The 19617-nt window shown below is 41.6% G+C and overlaps 1 protein-coding gene across 2 annotated transcripts in view; it reads left to right on the top strand.

Moving 5' to 3' along the window:
- Positions 1-19617, top strand: part of MINDY3 (MINDY lysine 48 deubiquitinase 3) — a 101217-nt gene that overhangs the window by 23281 nt on the left and 58319 nt on the right. For both annotated transcript variants that reach the window (XM_075211858.1, XM_075211859.1), the window contains 3 exons: positions 692-771; positions 9866-9936; positions 15291-15371. In XM_075211858.1, the coding sequence (XP_075067959.1) occupies positions 692-771; positions 9866-9936; positions 15291-15371 (232 nt within the window). The remainder of the gene's footprint in view (positions 1-691; positions 772-9865; positions 9937-15290; positions 15372-19617) is intronic.

The following is a 19617-nucleotide window of genomic DNA, read 5'->3' on the forward strand; positions in this document are numbered from 1 at the left end:
GTTGATATTTCCAAATCGAATTTGATGGACATAGTCTGTTGCTTCTGGGCAATTCTGTTATTCTTGATTTTAAATACTATTTGGGGAGATTCAATTCAGCACAGTGTGTCTTCGGAAACGTCCACAGAGACACATCACGCCGGTGTTCTGGCAGGAATCTCTGCTCATATTTTCTTGCGCCCATTAGAGTTGTGCTGAAGAATGAGTGGAGAATCCTACCGTAATGGCTGGCGATGTCCACGCGGCACATCACCAACAATCCAACCTCCCTCATTGTATTGGCTGTTCCCTTCTGAAGCCAGGAATTTCCCTGTACTAGGCACCTTCGGCAGATAAACTCCTATACAAAATGTAGTGTATAAATGTTCTACATAAGAGTATGTCTTACTGTAAATATAAAACGCTTCTAGCAGGGACAGGGTTACACCATACTGAAAAGTTTGGTAAAATTAGTACACTCTTCTGGGGTTAATGCTCTATTTGTAATCAGCACACGGACAACATACATTTTGTGTTCTCTCCTACTATTAATATTGACTACTAAACTTTATACCTTTATGAATAGGTTGACATTTTCGCCTGATGTCGTGTTAGTGTTTTGTTTGCATGCAAGTTATCGTTTATTATATTTGTGCTGTTTATATTTGGTCGCTTTTGCTTAATTTCTTATTCATTGTTCTATCTCTTGTAGCCAAAGTTTGATTAACCTCCTGCTGACTGGACATGCTGTTTCCAATGTGTGGGATGGAGACAGAGAATGCTCGGGAATGAGTAAGTCACCATCTCCTCTCTATCATTAAGAAGTGTCTGAATCTCCTGCTTAGAATACACTTAGGACATAATTTAGGATCGGCACTGGCAGCAACATTGTAATCCATCACCCAAAGAGACGCCGAAAGCCGCCTTCACCTGCGATTTGTTTTTATGGTATTTATATAAGGACTTCCAGTGACATTTGAATTTAAATTCCGGCCCTTCTGTATTCTGATTGGATAATGCAGTCTAACTACGTAGACCGCCATACCAACACTCCTAGTGGCATGGCACTGTTCTAATGCCCATTACCCTTGTCCTTTTATGTTATCCTAGTAGGGGGAGAGTGAATTTTAACATTTTAAATGGGAAGTGTTATCTATAATATAGTTTATACCATAACATGTAGAATAGTCAAGGTGAAACACACTTCTATATGGGAATGTGATGAAAACAGTTTATTTTAAAGGACTTTTTCTTGCTTGTCCTATAGAGCTCAATAAACGCGCTTCACTTGTGCTGGTAGCTCAAAACGCGATTGGCTTACTATAGCAGTGGTTACATATAGGGGGCTGGTCATGTAGGAGCTTTTTTCTGCAGCTTACTTGGATGAAAAAACTCACAAAACATACATTCACTACTCGTGTTTCTTATTTATTTTATTCATTTCAGTGCGATGTACTCAGCTTTTGTACAGAGTTGACCAGCAGGTGGCAGTAGCGCCATGTTCAGTCGTGTTCATTAGGTGGTAGCATTGGAGAAATGTCTTCAGAGCTGGCTGACCTCCCCGAGCACTTTTAGCTCTGACGAGAGAAAATTAGTTTTTTCGTTCAGGCCATTTTTCCCCATATGTCCTTCACCGTTATTAAAAGGCTTATTCCTTTTAAGTATTAATGAGGCTTGTATGTATTATTCCACTCCAAAGGCTGGAAGAGGAAGATGAGGGAGATAGCAGATTTTGTTCTTTTTATCTGGTTTATCTTTTAAGAAATCACTTGGCTTAAACTCAGTCCTGAAGTTAACTTGCTGGGAGCAGTTCAGCCCTCGCACAGCCTGAGAGCTGCACTTGTAACACATGCACCGGGTTTAAAGGGACGTTGTCCACAAGTTCTATCCTTTCATTTCATTGTTAACCTGATGTTCAGGAGCGTTGCTGGCGGCATCCTGCTTGATTTTTGTGGCCTCCAACGCAGCCTCCGACTTCTCCAGAGACCCAGACAGTACACAGGTGGATTAGAGGAATATATGTGAAGTTATTAATATTTCACCTGCTATTGAGTGGCGGTCTCCAGTACTGTTGTTGTGAACCAGCACTGAGGATCTTCATTGGGAAACTCTGAACCACCACAACATCAGCATTGATCGCACGGAGTATGCCAGCCATGGTAGCAGTGCCCAGTAGTAGTAATTTATGCCTGCAGTGATAGTGATACTCGTTAATAAGCCGCAAATAGAAGTAATGTCAGATAATAAGCCAACGTTAATAGAGTTGCCCAATAACATGCCAGTAGTACTAGTAATGTGCCAGCAGCAACAGTAATGGCAACAAGCCATCAACAGTAGTAATGCCTATTAATTTATCAACAGTAGTAGTGTTGCACAACACTGTCATCATCACCATAATGCCCACCTATAAGCCACTAATAATGCTATATAATATGTTGGCTGGATTGGCAGTGCCAAGTAATATGCCACCAGTAGTGCCCAGTACAATGCCACCAGTAGTGTCCATTAATATCATTTTAACAATGCCCAGTAATAATGCACAGTAAGTGGATGTCTACTATGTCTGCAGCTATCCCTTACTCTTGCTTGTACCTGGTAAATAAAAGCGGCAAAATAAAGCGTGTGGGATGGCAGCAGACGTTCACTTACTGGTAGTACAGTACAAACGGCGCTCACAGTCTTCTAAACTGTTGGTGCTACTTTCCGGGTAGTAGATGGCGCTGCCAATGTCATGCTAGTGCTGCTTGGGCTGCGTTACTGCAGGGCACTCTGACACCCCCATTTGATGGATGGACGAAGTAATGACATTAAAAAATATTTTTGATGCACGTAGGTTGCATTCATGCTCTGGGACAGTGCAGGATGGCATATTTGGCAAAGCTGATCGTTCTTTTGTTTGGACAACATTTTACACAAAAGTATAAATTTTGCTATTTTATGGTTGAAACTGCTGCTATACTTTACTGTTGTTTCTCTTCCTCGGGCCTCCGTGGCTTGTTACAGTGGATGAACTAAATAACAGGTCATGCCCTCTTGGGGTGTTGCTGATCAAGTAATTGTTCCTCAGAGATTTCATAGAAACATGAAATAAACTTTCAAATATTCCTAGACTAAAGAAAGCAAACGCTGCTGACTTGTAGTGCAGGCTAAGCCTTGGCTTTTCAAGTTGGGTAAATCACGTAAAGTAGGTTTATATTCTGTTTTATATTGCTCAAATAAAATCATAAATTCATTGGCCAAAGTCAGTAATCTAGTAAATAGCCATTTTATTTTTCTAAATGAAGCAAATTCTTGTGATTTTCAATGATTTATTAAATTGGTTGTTTGTTTAAAAATCTCTTATTAATTTCATTAAAAAAAATCCCATTCATTTTAGTGGCCCATGCATTTCAATGGGCCTAGTTCCACAAACATCAGCATGTCCTGTCCATTCACTTATTTTTGTAAGCCTCTCCCCCTGTTATATTGAGGTCGGTCAGCCTGGTGCTGGTTAACACGTACGCAGTGGGACCCTCCACTGGTTGTTTCCTTGTTTTATTGGGAACAAATACAGTCTGACTAGCTCTGGGGCTGGTTGAGGAATTTTGGGTATTGGAGGGTGTTGTCCCTTAACCAACCCCAGTACTATTCTTTCTAAACCATTGAAATGAATGGAAAATCTCACTTCTTTTTTCTCAAATGTCTGAATTTATTGAACTTGGAGATTTCAAATAAAGAAAGCTTTTAAATCACCCTTTGCCAGATTCCTCCCATTGTATAATATACATTGCAGAAATGGGTAAATAACATGTATGCCTATGAGAACTTTATAACCACCCTGTATATACATAGGTACCTGACACTAAATACCTTAATATAACGATACAACTTGTATTTTGTGGACCTTTCGTAGCAAATATACATAGATAGGGAGCTAGCACATGAAACTAATTTAGTATTACAAATATTTGTCTCTTGGAAAGGGTTGAACATCTACTCTTATAAGATGTATTAGTTACTTCTGAGTCTGTAGTTCGTTCATAGAGTTTAGACACTTATTTTCCATTATACAACATTTTGTGACCACTGATCTTTTGTTGCCTAAAATAGCATATCTGAAAATCAGTTAATCTAATTAGTGTTTCTTGTTTTGTATATTGGAGTTCCTGATGGATAAAAGTATCATGTTACATATTGTGATTTAATATAGAACTCTATTAATAAACCAGAGACTATAATTTGTGTTTCTTGTTAAAATAAGAAACGTGGAATTCCTGGGTACATTGTTGTGGGGCTATGCGAATCCCACCTCGATCCTAACAATATGTTATGGACATGAACTAACGTTTCAGATTTAGTGATACATATTTATTCAGGCACGGAGGCACCATTACCCTCACTTGTCCAGCCTCTGTTTCTAATTAATGAAAAGGTTTTGGGAATTAATGCCTTTACAATAGTGGAGCTCAGTAAAGCGCCATATTTATACAGCACGTGTGCAGGAGATATGAGTTGTCATTACGACCGTTCCCTAATGTTATACAGTGAACAAGAAAAATCGTTGCTTGTAGGAGATAGTATATTAGGACAGTGTAATAATTTATGCTGTAACCTTGTCAGAATATTACTAAGTAAACTATAGTCGCATCTGATCATACAACACTTGGCAGTAGCAGAGATCATGTGAACACTACAAGCAGCGCTGTCCAAGTGTATAAGTGATGGGAGGCATATTCTGTGCATGATGTACAGGGACATACCATTGCCGTCACATTACATTAAGGGAGCTTTGATGGCCACAAGATAAACAGCCCCCTAGTTCAAGGCAATATATATGTACAGTTTATAGGACACACACACATAAAACGTGCTACACGTTGGGCTTTGTTTTCTTGGTTTTTTACTGCCTATTCTTTGGGAAGCAAACCTTCCTCCGAGACCAGTTGTGTGTGTTCTGTAGGAATTAACCTAGGCTAGACATATCATTTATGTACCAGAATTATAAACCGCTTCTGCACGTTTCTCACATTCCGTCCAGGATTTATGGATTTGTCCTGAAGAGACTGGTGTTTGTCGGGGATGTGGCTGCTGGCATTGCTGCCTGAATAAACCTATATGCAGCCAGGTTGAAGGGCCCTCCTGGTTTCAACTCGGGCACCATATCCACTGCATGATCTGGCATTCCCAGTGAAGGAAGTGCTGAGCACTGCAATAGCAGTCAGTATGTACTTCCTACAGAATTTACAATAGCACTATTTGCTGCCTACAGAATTCACAATAGCACTATGTGCTGCCTGCAGAATTCACAATAGCACTATGTGCTGCCTGCAGAATTTACAATAGCTCTGTGTGCTGCCTGCAGAATGTACAATAGCCCTGTGTGCTGCCTGCAGAATTTACAATAGCTCTGTGTGCTGCCTGCAGAATGTACAATAGCCCTGTGTGCTGCCTGCAGAATGTACAATAGCCCTATGTGCTGCCTGCAGAATGTACAATAGCCCTATGTGCTGCCTGCAGAATGTACAATAGCACGATCATCACTGTCAGATGCTATGAGTCCAGAGTGTCAGTACTCTGGACTCATAAGAAGCCCATGTGTATTGGAACAGAATTGTAACAATAAGCTGTTGCAAGGGGGTTGTGGAAATTCATTTATTCCAAGTGGCAGGGGTTCTGCATTAGAGACCTGTCTTTCTGATAATTGCTGGGAAGAGTTTAATTTTAAAATAATTATTTGCATGGATACCGCTTCAAATTACTAATAAATGAAAGAACAATTTATTACATGCACAAATCAGAGAATGAACACTAAACTTACTTTGGGGGAAATTATTTGAGGCAGTAACTTTGGTAAAGGCACATGTGAGGGTTTATACTCTCCTTATACCTTCTTATTGCAGCCAAGATCCTGTTATACTACACTGTAGAAGCCGTCACCTGGTGGGCTGAACACTCCTGACTCTGTGATGTCCACCCTCTGATATTTTTTTATTATGACTTGTTGGTTTCACTTATGCTGTTGCTTGTATTCCCAACTTCAAAACACACTTGTTGCTCCACTTACCCAGATTCTCTAAGTGGTGCCCCTGCTCTCCCTTGCACAGCTACCTCAGTGCATCTTCCACTGTGGCTAATGGCTTGTAATCTCTCTCCACTCCTGCCCTATGTCACTGTCTTACTGTTTCTTACTCACTTATCCCTTATCTCTACTGTCCTAACTACTTCCCATTCCATTGCTGATCCTTTTACATCTTTTCTTCCTCTTCACTCTCCTACTACTTCTACAGTCTCGCACTTTACTCACTTGTCCTGGTCTCTTTCCTCACCTCACTTGTAACCTATCACAGTCCTTACCTTCTGCCATACTCTCATTTGTCTTTTCCACGCAATATTTCTCTGCATGACTCTGCAAGATCTCAATTGCTACATCTCCTGTACATTTTTCTCTCCATTCAGCAGTTCCACCCATTCCCCCTCATGGCTCCACACATCACTACTCCATACTACAGATCCAAGCCTATTCCCTCTATTCCCTGTTGCTCCCCCTTCCACCATATATCACCCTGTCTCCCCCGAACATCCAATCCCTCCAACCATATTCCCATCACTTCTCTTACTCAGCTTCCCCTGTCCTGTGCACTCTGGAATGCAAGATCTGTGTGCAACAAACTCAGCCCCCCATTCCTTTGGTCTCCTGGCCCTTACAGAAACTTGGATCTCCCCCTCTGATACAGCTTCCCCCGCTGCACTCTCCCATGGGGGGCTCTCTTTCTCCCACAGTCCCGTTCTGGGGACAGCCAAGGAGGTGGTGTAGGTGTCCTACTGTTTCCTGGCTACACCTTCAGTGTTATTCCTCTTGAAACCTTCTTCTCCTTCTCCTCTTTTGAAGTTCACTCCATCCGCCTCTTCTCCCCTCTCCATCTTTGTGTTGCGGTCATCTATCATCCCACTGGCCCATCCTCTCAATTTCTTGATAACTTTGCCGCCTGGCTTTCCCATTTCCTTTCTTCTGATCTTCCCACTATTATTATTTGGGGATTTTAACATCCATACCGACTCTCCTATAACTACTGCTGCCTCTAATTTCCTCACTCTCACTTCCTCCCATGGCCTCTCCCAATGAACAACTTCTGGCACCCACTATGATGGTCACTCCCTGGACCTAGTGTTCTATCTCTGTGACATGTCCAACTTCTCCTATTCTGTCTTCCCCCTCTCTGACCACAATCCCCTTTCCTTTACCCTCTCTTTACCCCTTGCCCCACCTCTCCGGCCCAAAGTCGCTCGCACGTTGCTGCCCATCAACCGCATTGACCCCATCATCTTTGCATCCTCTCTCGAACCCTTACTTGCTCCCATTTCTTCCCTATCATGTCCCAATACTGCTGTATCTCTTTTCAAAACCACACTTTCTGTTGCCCTTGATACTGTAGCCCCTGCCATCTCACTTCGTCCCCGCCAATCTAAAACCCAACCCTGGCACTCCGCTCTTACCCGTCTCCTCCAAAAGTGCTCCCTCTCCTCTGAACGCTAATGGAGGAAATCCTGGTCCATTGCTGACTTCATCCACTATAAATTCATCCTTTCCTCCTACTATTCTGCCCTGTCTCTTGCCAAACAAAGCTATTTCACATCCCTCATCTCCTCCCTGTCCAATAAACCCCACGCCTCTTTGCTACCATTAATTCTCTACTGTATTCTCCCACCTCCTCCGCCCTCGTCCATCATTGCTCTTGACTTTGCCACCTACTTCAAAGACAAAATTGACTCTATACACAATGATATCTGTTCTTGTCAGACTTGCCTCCCACCACCTGTCCTCTCTATCACTCACTCTGCCACCCTTGACTCCTACCCACCTGTTACTGTGCCTGAGATCCTCTCTCTTCTCTCCTCCTCTTCTACAATCTGTCCTCTCGATCCTGTCCCCTCCAAGTTTCTCTGCTCCCTCTCTTCCAATGCCTGTTGTCACCTTGCTCACCTCTTTAGTCTCTCTCTCTCTTAACTGGTATATTCCCCTCGGCCTTCAAGCATGCTCTCATCTCTCCTATTCTCAAGAAACCTTCCCTTGACCCATCCTCTCTCTCCAATTATTGCCCCATATCTCTGCTTCCCTTTGCTTCTAAAATTCTCGAACGACTTGTCTTCAATCGTCTAACCCACTTTCTCTCTTCCCACTTTCTTCTTGACCATCTCCAGTCTGACTTCCGTCCACTTCACTCAACTGAAACTGCCCTCGTGACAGTAACAAATGACTTGCTCTCAGCCAAGTCCAGTTGTAACTTCTCCCTTCTCGTACTCCTTGACCTCTCTGCTGCTTTTGACACTCGATCATTCTCTTCTCACCACCCTTCACTCCATAGGTCTTTGTGAAACAGCGCTCTCCTGGTTTGCCTCATACCTCTCTGGCCGCTCTTTTAGTCTGTCTGTTTCTGGCTCTTTCCCTCCCCCTCTTCCCCTTTCTATTTGAGTCCCACAAGGCTCTGTCCTTGGCCATCTGCTCTTGTCTCTCTACACCACCTCTCTTGGTAAACTCATTCAATCATTTGGCCTCCAATACCACCACTATGCTGATGACACACAAATCTATATTTCCTCCACTGACCTCTCTCCCGCTGTCCTAACCCAGATATCTAACTGTCTCTCTGCTGTAACTATCTGGATGTCACAGCGCTTCCTGAAATTCAACATCTCCTAATCCAAGCTCATTATCTTTACTCCTGACAATGTTGCTATTCCTCCCAATATCTCCCTCTTCGTTGACAACATCACTTACTCCTGTCACCCATGCCCGTTGCCTTGGAGTCACCCTTGATCAGTACTCAGCTTTACCCCTCATATCCAGTCCCTCACCAAGTCCTGCCACTTCTGCCTCCGTAACATTACGAAAATCCATCCCTTCCTCTCACAGGAAGCAACCAAAATCCTAGTGCATTCACTCATTTCTCGTCTCAACTATTGCAGCCTCTTTCTCACTGGTCTTCCTCGCTCTTGCATTTCTGACCTTCAATCCATACAGAATGCTGCGGCTAGGCTCATCTCTCTCTCCCACTGCACCTCTACCGCTTCTCCTCTGCGTAAATCCTTTCATTGGCTCCCTATCAGTTTCAGAATTCAGTTCAAGCTCCTTACCCTCACTTACAAAGCTCTTACCAACACTTCTCTCCCTTACATCTCTGACCTTGTCTCAAGGCACATACCTACCCGACCACTCTGCCCCGCCGCTGACCTCTGTCTCAATTCACCCCTCATTACCTCCTTCCATGCTCACCTCCAAGACTTCTGCCGTGCTGCTCCTAATCTTTGGGACTCCCTACCCCGTCTGACTCTTGCCCAACCTTCAGTCCTTCTACTGCTTACTCAAAACTCACCTTTTCAAGCTTGCCTATCCTACCACCTCCTAACCATTATATGCATCACCTCTTCTTCTTCGTCTGCCATTTAAATTTTTTCTCCCAGTTGGTCCTACTGTCTCTCACCACCCCTCCCTTTAGAATGTAAGCCCTCGCGGGCAGGGTCCTCCCTACCTATTGTCCCATGTCTGTCTCCTGTCACTCGTACGTCCTGTCACGTCTTTTGCTGCACTGTGTGTGAATCCCCATAGCTGTACTCACACTCATCTGTGCTGCTGACATTTATTACCTCATCTATTTGTTTCTTGCTTCTGTATCCGACGCTACGGAATCTGTGGCGCCTTATAAATAAATAATAATTTGTGCAGAGATTTTTAAAAGTGCTGTGAAATAGTACATTTCGATAGGGAATTACTGTTATCTTCAGAATAAATGTCTTTGAAATCCAAAATGTGTTAGTAAAATGTCAGTCAGGCTCAGACATGGGTAACTAATCATTATACCAAGTTGCATTAGGTCTACAATAATTATTCACCTTTTATTTTTTCCACCAGAATTGCTGGGTATTCACAGCCAGGCACACGTAGGTTTCCTGACACTAATGGAGTCCCTGCGATACTGCAAGGTAAGCTCCTTTCTCAGTCATTGACTCCTCTAAAGAGAGAGCCATTCTTATTACCAGTATATCACGTTTTTCCAGAGTATTATAACTCCCAGAGACTAGACTGCTTGGCCTCTGAACAGTACTGCGAGTCTAGTGTTCCAGACTGCAGGGTAATGGTCCTAGGAGACCAGTGTTCCGGACCTGCAGGTTAACGGTCCTAGGAGACCAGTCTTCCGGAACAGCATGGTAACAGTCTTAGGAGACCAGTGCTCTGGAACAGCATGGTAACAGTCTTGGGAGACCAGTCTTCCGGAATCTGTAGTGGCGCTAAATTAATAGACCCATGAGTCTCCTACTCTCCCCATCTGACTGTGAGGACAACTCGACCAATCCTATATGTTGGAAATGGTTTGAAGTAGCGACTTTTGACTCCTTCACTCATTTGTTAGGTACAAGAGGATTATTACATTTTAATAGGATTTTGGAGGAGAGGATTGTGGTACAGGCCAAAAAAATTGTTTTATAGTGACTTGCATAGTGAGGCAGGCTTGGTATATGACTGTTATATACACCAATTAGTCACAACATTAAAACCACTGACAACTGAAGTAAATAACATTGATTATCTTGTTACAATGGAGTGTCATATATCATATATTAGCCAGCAAGTGTACAGTCAGTTCTTGAAAAATGGACAAGCGTAAGGATCTGAGCGACTTTGACAAGGGCCAAATTATGTTGGCTAGACGACTGGGTCAGAGCATCTCCAAAATGGCAGATCTTGTGGGGGGTGTTCCCGGTATTCTGTGGTTAGTATCTACCAAAGTGGCCCAAGGAAGGACAATCGGTGAACCGGCGACAGGGTCATGGGCACCCAAGGCTAGCCCGTCTGATCCAATCCCACAGAAGAGCTGCGGTAGAACAGATTGCTGAAAAACTTAATGCTGGCTATGATAGAAAGGTGTCAGAACACACAGCACATCACAGCTTGCTGCTTAGCCGCAAACAGGTCAGAGTGCCCATGCTGACCCCTGTCAACTGCCAAAAGTGCCTACAATGGACACGTAAGCGCCAGAATTTAGACCATGAAGTAATGGAAGAAGGTGGCCTGGTCTGATGAATCAGGTTTTGTTTTACATTATCTGGATGGCTGGGTGCGTGTTCGTCGTTTACGTGGGGAAGAGAAGGCACCAGTATGCACTATGGGAAGAAGGCAAGTCGACTGAGGCAGTGTGATGGTCTGGGAAATGTTCTGCTGGGAAAGCTTGGGTTCTGGCATTCATGTAGATGTAACTATTACATGTACCACCTACCTAACTATTGTTGCAGACCAAGTACACCCCTTCATGGCAACAGTATTCCCTGATGGCAGCGGCCTCTTTCAGCAGGATAATGCACCCTGCCACACTGCAAATATTGTTTAGAAATGGTTTGAGGAACATGACAGAGTTCAACGTGTTGACTTGGCCTCCAAATTCCCCAGATCTCAATATGATCGAGCATCTGTGGGATGTGCTTGAAAAGTCTGAGCCATGGAGGCCTCACCTCGCAACTTACAGGATTTAAAGGATCTGCTGCTAACGCCTTGGTGCCGGATACCACAGGACACCTTCAGAGGTCTTGTGGAGTCCATGCCTCGACGGGTCCGAGATGTTTTGGCGGTACAAGGGGGGACTTACACATCATCAGCTATTTAATTTGAAAGTTTTGGCTGATCAGTGTATGTACCTCCTTAGCCTTCTGAAGTAGAGAAGTCACAAGGCTGAATTAGTGGTTGTCATTTCATTTGCAACAGATGAAAACCATTTCTGACTAATTACTTAGGCGTGTGCAACCATATAAAATGTAATGCACAGGTAAAAGTCCCCATTTAGACTACACTAAATCTACAAAAGCTTTTTTTGTAAAGCCCACTCTCTATGAACGGCTAACAGTAACTGGAATAGCCTAATATACTTGAAATAACTGGAGAGTTTAAACTTGCATGTCCATCATGCTTTCTTTCATTCCTCTGCAGAAGGTCAGAAATGAGGAGCTTCTTTCACAAAGCAGGAAAAGAGTGACTGACATGTTTGCAAACTTGCTTGGTGGAGATGCACTGTGTGGATTTGTACACTGAGATGGGACCATTGGTGTTGCATCATCTGTTTGACCGGTATCAGATCCCATCAGGACATTGCATTTAAGCTGTGGGAGGTATTTCTGAATATTTTGGGGCACACTCCATTAGCTGCAAAGTACCTCTGGAATGGTCGTGAAGGCACTCTGTGGCCATGTAATCTTGTAGATTACTCTTCACCCCCATAGAGGTGCGAGAAGACATCTGCAATGTTGAGGTACTGTAGTACCTGCAGGTTTGTGCAACCGCAATGTTCAGAGGAACATCGTGGCTTATTGCATATGCCCCTAAATGTTTAAAGGTCTATATAATGCCTAGTAGGCCCCATTCCCGAAAGACAGAGAAGCTAGTGAGGGTGAAAGTACTAGATTCAATGCTAGAGAGTATACCTGGCAAACATTTACACATATAGAGGTTAGACCTTTCGGTTCTGTTTTGCACATTTAAGCACTAGGGTAAAAAATTAAAAACCCACAAACTTGGATTTTGAACTTTCGTTAGTAAAAGTGTGCTATAATTGTAACATAGCTAAAAGCAAAGTACATTCTCTGTTTAAAATTGGTTGTCAGCGTCAGTCTCCTGTTTGTGTTCAGGAGCTGTGATTATATACCGTTCCATATCCATTGAGCGTCTTTCTTCTGTATGTGATCTGCTGGTTTTTGCATCTGTACCAGACACATATTGAAGCTCAGCTAGCTCACAGTTACTCATACAATATGCTTTCGGAAATAGAACACAAGGTGAAAGAGCACTTGCTCCATTTATCTCCATGCACGCTTCACGTGCCACTTCCCAAGATGTTTGTACCGAGAGTGCGCATTACGTAGGATATATGCACACTGAGCTCTGACACGTTTGATCTGTGTGCGCTCATTGTAATGCGCAGCAGATCCCGCATGGATAAAATATGCTTGCTTGCCCGTAAGAATTTCCGCTTTAGTAAATACTGCAGTGATTTATGAATCCGTTGGACAGTTACATAACCCGTTTCTGTAGTACACGTGTGGATGAATTACTCCACACATTGTTTGATGTTCACAGCCTTCTGACCTAAAGCCTATAAATGGAGAGGAATTTACTTGTTTAAAAATCTACATTTCTCTATGCACCATCTGAGAAAGACTTCAACACTTTTCACTAACTAAGAAACCTAAGCCCTTTAATCTGTTCCTTAACCGAAAGCACTGTAGATGTTTATACGCTTGTGTTTATTAATCTCTCAGTGTGATAAAAAAGTCATCTGATGTTATTGCATGAATGGAAAATATTGAGATTTAATACTGGGACTGTTCATTTAGGTGGGAAGAGAATGTTCACATGTTTCATTTACTAATATAACCACAGTGACTGCTGCAGAATTCTACGTTAGAGAAAGAAAACTGGACTGAATGTCTACACAATCTTGTAGCTGAGAATTATATTGCCTGGATACAGTAGTGAGAATTAGTGTTGTGTGTAAATATTACAGTGGTTCCCAAACTGCGCCGTGGCGATCACACAGGAGTGCCGCAGCCAGGGCCAGTGGTAAGCAAGGCGAGAGGACTACTTGGTAACAATCTTGGCTTAGGGGTGCCTTGGAAAAATTATGGCAACCCTAAGAGTGCCTCGAACGTAGAAAGCTTGGGATTCACTGAAATATAACACAGGTCATAGATGTATGGAATAATTAATTCACCTAAATAAAATGAATGTATAATTCCTAAACAACTACAATACACCCAGGGGTATATTTGCTAAACTGCAGGTTTGAAAAAGTGGAGATGTTGCCTATAGCAGCCAATCAGATTCTAGTTATCATTTATTTAGTACATTCTACAAAATGAAAGCTAGAATCTGATTGGTTGCTATAGGCAACATCTCCACTTTTTCAAACCCAAAGTTTAGTAAATTTACCCCCCAGTCTCTTCCAGATATAATTTATTACGTAGCATAAACCAAACTATTTTAGCTTTGCATTTTCTTATGCGTTTGTATAAAAAATGGATATATACAAAATAATTTAGATTTTGCTCATTTCTATGAAGGTGTTACAGCTTCGCCATATAACAGTCTGCCTATACCCCCACAGGGGATAGCATAATACTATCTGGCATATATGTTTCTCTCTTGGGGACTGTTAAGCAAAGCTCATTTTTGATGGTACTTTGACTTTAGGTTATATTTGGAAACAAGTTTTCTTTTTAAAATGAATGTAGTATGTAGTAATGATGGTGCTTATTATACACAACAAATACAATCTATATTTGCTAGTATGTAATTTAAGCGTTGTTTCATGGGTTGACAGAGAATCAAATGGTTCATTTAGAAAACTTGGCTGCTATGAACAGTGACACATGTATACTTGGCATTGATTTGCTTGTTTGGTGGACATGCTCTTTACACCTATTCATAGAACTTAACATCTGATAGCCTAAAAATGACATAGCTGCCAACTGTCCTTAATTTTCAGTGATCGTCCCATGTTTCAAAAATGTGTCCCTGAAAGTGTCCCTTTTTTTCATAACATTATTCCCTTTTTCTGTTTGGCATTAGCAATATTACAGTTTACGTTGTTTCTGTGTATTGATGACCATTTGTAATATTCATTTTTATTAACAGCTTTGCAATGTAATATTTGCAGGGGAGTATTTCAGATTCAGTGAACCATAACTGGGATTGCTGCACTGAGACAGTGTCGCTGATGACAGGATGCACTGGCTCAGAGAACTATGACTATTAAATGGCTGATTACAGAACTGTAGGCAGGATAGACAGCATAGCAAATAGCAGTGTATCCAATATCTAATTTTTTGTCCTAGTATGGGAACACTTTTATACACATACATTTATATATTGTTCCAGCTTTCATTTAAATTGCCAACATACCTACTAAATATCCCCTTATTAGCATAGCCTGTCACAGACATTAGGGAGGGGTTACAGCAAAGGACAGGGGAGGAGCCAAATAAAATATTCTGTAAAATACTTGGGGCTAGATTTACTAAACTGCGGGTTTGAAAGTGTGTAGATGTTGCCTATAGCAACCAATAAGATTCTAGCTGTCATTTTGTAGAATGTACTAAATAAACGATAGCTAGAATCTGATTGGTTGCTATAGGCAACATCTCCACTGTTTCAAACCCACAGTTTAGTAAATATACCCCTTAGACTAAAATATGTAAGCATTTGTAGATAAAACAGTTTTTCAATGTCCTAACAAAATGGGAAATTCTTGGTGAGAGGTCTTCAGTTTTTATTTCTGTTTTTCTTTTCCCAGGTGGGCACTTTCCTGAAATCTCCCAAATTTCCCATCTGGGTAATCGGCAGTGAAACGCATCTAACAGTGTTTTTTACCAAGGTAAAACGTTTTACATCGTCGCCTGCAACTTCTTTGTTTATGAATATTATATTGCAATTTTTTATTTCTCAGTCAAAGTGAAAACATGCTTTATTGATCAGCGATAATGAAAGTAGATTACAACCAGCGTCCACTTTTCTGTGTCCCAGAGCACTGCGGGTAAACCTTGTTAGTTCTGATGTTACAACGATTTGCTTTGGTAGCTACAATTCAGTTTTGCACATAGCTTGGGATATTTACGTACACGGATTCACCATAAACAATGCTGTAACCTATATGACCTCATATGGGTGCGTGCAAAAATGAGCGAAGTTGTCATTACCATAATTGACGGTAATGTGAACAGAAACATAACTTGTGGGTTACTACGGAACCTCGCGGCTAATTGCATTGGCCCCGTTTCTTCTCCACTGAAATAATACGAACTATGATCCATTGACACCAATAGAGTGCCAATCAGTCATGAAACTTACTCTGCTTTACCTTCTACTGCACGAGTCTTTCAGACATACAGGTTCCCATGTTTTACTACCTTAGGTGATCTACCACACACACAGTTTTACAAAGTAAATTATATCTGTTACATAGACCTACTGGCATTTTCTTTTTGTTGATTGTGGGTTAGGGAGACATTGATGTGGAGAATTCACTTTATGTATTTCTACAGTAAATATATACCTTATTTATGCATAATGGTAATACCACATGTGGCTTCTGCTTTCCTGCCTACTAAATGCCGTGTAATTTTCTAGGATTGGCTACACCTTTTCATCATATAGTTTTTGTGAGTCTATCTTCAATTACCACAGATTGCAGATCACAAGCCTTGTGCCATGTAGTCTAACATTAAGACTGAAGGTCTTACCATCTACATTTACCGAGATAATTACAGTGCTCCATCATGGGAGAACAATTGTCTGGGGGTCTTTTTTTTTTTTTTTTGTGTAAGTTTAAGAGTCTCGGCCTAAGTGTAGATGACGTTAAATGGTCCTGCACAGTTACATCTAGAGTCTTGTGGTTAATCTGAGTGTAATGTAACAAGCTGACATAGTCCTAGGCCTTGCCAACTTGTGGCTCTCCGGGTGTTTGTGGAACTACAAGTCCCAGCATTCCCTGCTGGCTGTCTACTGGCAAAGCATGCTGGGACATGTAGTTTCACAATGCCTGCAGGGCCACAGGTTGGCCAGGGCTGTCCTAGCATAAAATATGACCCTGATGCCTGGACGCAACTGTTTTATTAAAAGCAAGGTTAGGATGCTACCTGAGGCTAAACAACTTATTTCTTTAAAAAAAAAATTGGGACAACAGACTACTTGGAGTTTATTTGGATATAATAAAAATTGGGACACCAGACCACACAATCTTTTAGGCACCCCAGCCCTTCCGGCAAAGGCCAGAATTGCCAATCCAGGTTTAGTTCCACATGTTCTATCTCTGGGATCATCTACCACATAAACTAAGGAGGTTTTGCCGCTTCCTGCAGATTAGTTATACATTGATGGCACTAAATGATAAGCAGCTAAGCTCCTTCACCTCATAACCCCGGCAAGACTGCCCCGTCTGATCTCTGGTGTGTTTTTACTTCAGCTGTGGGAACTATAATTAGACACAACACAGATGTGACCTCACTGCGTAATTCATAAGATAAATGGACGTTGAAAATCTCCTTCTGATGCTCTCAGATCTCTGTGCCTGGGGGGAGGGTCCTTTGGCACATAAAGTACACTTTGGGCTTGTTAAAAAACAGCTGGATCCGACTATCTGTTTAAATCGGAGCTGGTGGGTTGGTAATCTTCCTTTATGGGGGATTCTTGCTTATTTCGTCTCATACTCCTATGTGGTGTTGGAATTATGCATATTATTTTAGTACCCTTAAAATAATATGCAAATTGTGGTAACCAGTGTTTTATGAGGGATGTTACGTGCAAAGGAGATACATCACAGGCTGCGAAACACTTATTTAAAAATAACATTTGTAGAATATAATGCATTGTGTTCTTGAGCGGCTGACAAGATTGTGTCAGTGATGCTGTGTAAACGCTCTTCACGCACTGTGAATAGACGTGTCGCAGACATAAAAGGCAGCACCTATAATGTTGCATTGCATGCAGTGTTTCATTCATACATTATGTAATGAGAATGATCTAATTTCTAGGTAGCGGAAACTGTTAAACTTTTTGGACTCCTTAAAATATATCTTCTACATGTGTGTACAACAAAATTTAGTCTGTGATTGAATTAGTAATTATTACAACAAAAAGTAAAATTTTTCTCATAACTAATGTTAAATTCTTAGTCATGCAAAGATTTCCACAGTATACAGTCAAGTCCATAAATATTGGGACATCGACACAATTCTCATATTTTGGGCTCTATGCACCACCACAATGTATTTGACATGAAACTAACAAGATGTGCTTTAACACATGAAATAGCTTTTGAGTCGATTGTCCCATTACTTTTGGTCCCTTAAAAAGTGGGAGGCACATATAGAAACCGTTGTAATTCCCACTGTTCACCTGATTTGGATGTAAATTCCCTCAAATTAAAGCTGAAAGTCTGCAGTTAAAGCACATCTTGTTTGTTTCATTTCAAATCCATTGTGGTGGTGTATAGAGCCCAAAATATGAGAATTGTGTCGATGTCTCAATATTTATGGACTTGACTGTATGTTGATCATCACAAGCTGTGTACTCCGCACTGTAAAGAGCAAGTACAGGAATAACTGGGTGCAATAAACTAGACAAAGTGGAGGCTAAGTTTAATTAAATCGTCAGTACGTTCACCCAGATACGTCAGCTGGAGAGGCTGCCCAACGTACGGGTCATTCCTCACATAGCGGGAAGGAATGAGCCCAGAGCTCTGCACATTTTGGTCAGATGACAAAAACCTAATAGGCACAATTTGGAGCTAGATATCCCTTTCAATTCCAAAAATGTTTTCCTCCCACTCAGAGTTACAACAGTCACCCATCATCAGAATAAATTAACTCGACATATAATGTCGGCTGGAGACTAAATGGAAACAGCCCCTCAAAGTAAGCCATCATTAACGGGATTATCGGGATTTGGTACATGGAATAAATATATGACCAATATGATCAAGGGTTCAGCCAAATCCTTCTCCATAACATGGGACCCTGGACATCCTTTTTCAGTTCCCTTTCACATAGACTGACCTGGTACTATTGGCCCATATCCCTGTGGCCCTGGCATAGTCTCTACCTGGCCTTCACCCTTAATGCGTTTCTCTCCAGGCGACCCTTCTGGGTCAATTTTATTTTTAGTGGCATCAGATCATCGTTATGCCGTGGCTGCTTGGTGGCCTGGCTACTGGCTTCTCAGCTTCGTCGTATCTGTAGACGTGCACCGTTCATGTATATTATATCTCTTAGACCATTTATGGAGCCATTGTGTGCTGTGAGCACCAGTATAGGGCGCAGTGATCCTTAAATGATGTCTGTTACGTTCTACTGTCTCCCTCGTGGCACCATGAACAATGAAATGGGTACAAAGAGCAGGCGGGTTTTTTTTTGTTTTTTTTATATGTGGCTTTTTGTTTCCAATGACTATGTAACAGGCACACAGATTTCGTTAGGATTCATTAAAATGTTGTTATTTCACAGACGATTATATATTTACTTATATCGTTTTCTAATTATAGAAGTTTTATTTTCTCATTGATGTGTTGACCAGGTAATGGCCGGTCCTGTTCTCATTATTGGCTGGCAGGGTAGAGGTTATGTAAACATTGGATTGACAGGCGCTGTCCCGTTCCCAGCAATCAAACGGAAAGAAAATTTTGTTGTAAAGAAGTCGTGTCTGGTTTTATTTATTTGTTTTTTTTAAAAAAAAATTAAAAAAAAAAAGTGTTTATGTGAATAATTTAACTGTGCTGTCCAGAGTTGAGCAGGATACAGCCTTCTAATCTGTCACTTATTTTACAAATGTATATTCTAGAATGTCTACATTCATCTTGGTAATGGTCTATATTCTCCTTACCCTCAGCCGTCTCTCCTTTTCATACTCTGCCCCGGATCTGTGATGATTTCTCCAGTGTCCCCAATGATTACACAGGAGGCAGCCATTTTATGTGCACAAACAATGTTCACACAATGAGCTCTACTTTTACTATTATTATTTATTTTAGAAACCATTGTCAACATTTGTGTACAAAAACCTCTTAATGTGACATCATGAGTTCCTAGTGAATTGATGGACTTTATTCTCCAGAATATTGGTTCCAC

Source organism: Mixophyes fleayi, chromosome 5 (genome assembly GCF_038048845.1).
Source record: "Mixophyes fleayi isolate aMixFle1 chromosome 5, aMixFle1.hap1, whole genome shotgun sequence".
NCBI classification, from domain to species: domain Eukaryota; kingdom Metazoa; phylum Chordata; class Amphibia; order Anura; family Limnodynastidae; genus Mixophyes; species Mixophyes fleayi.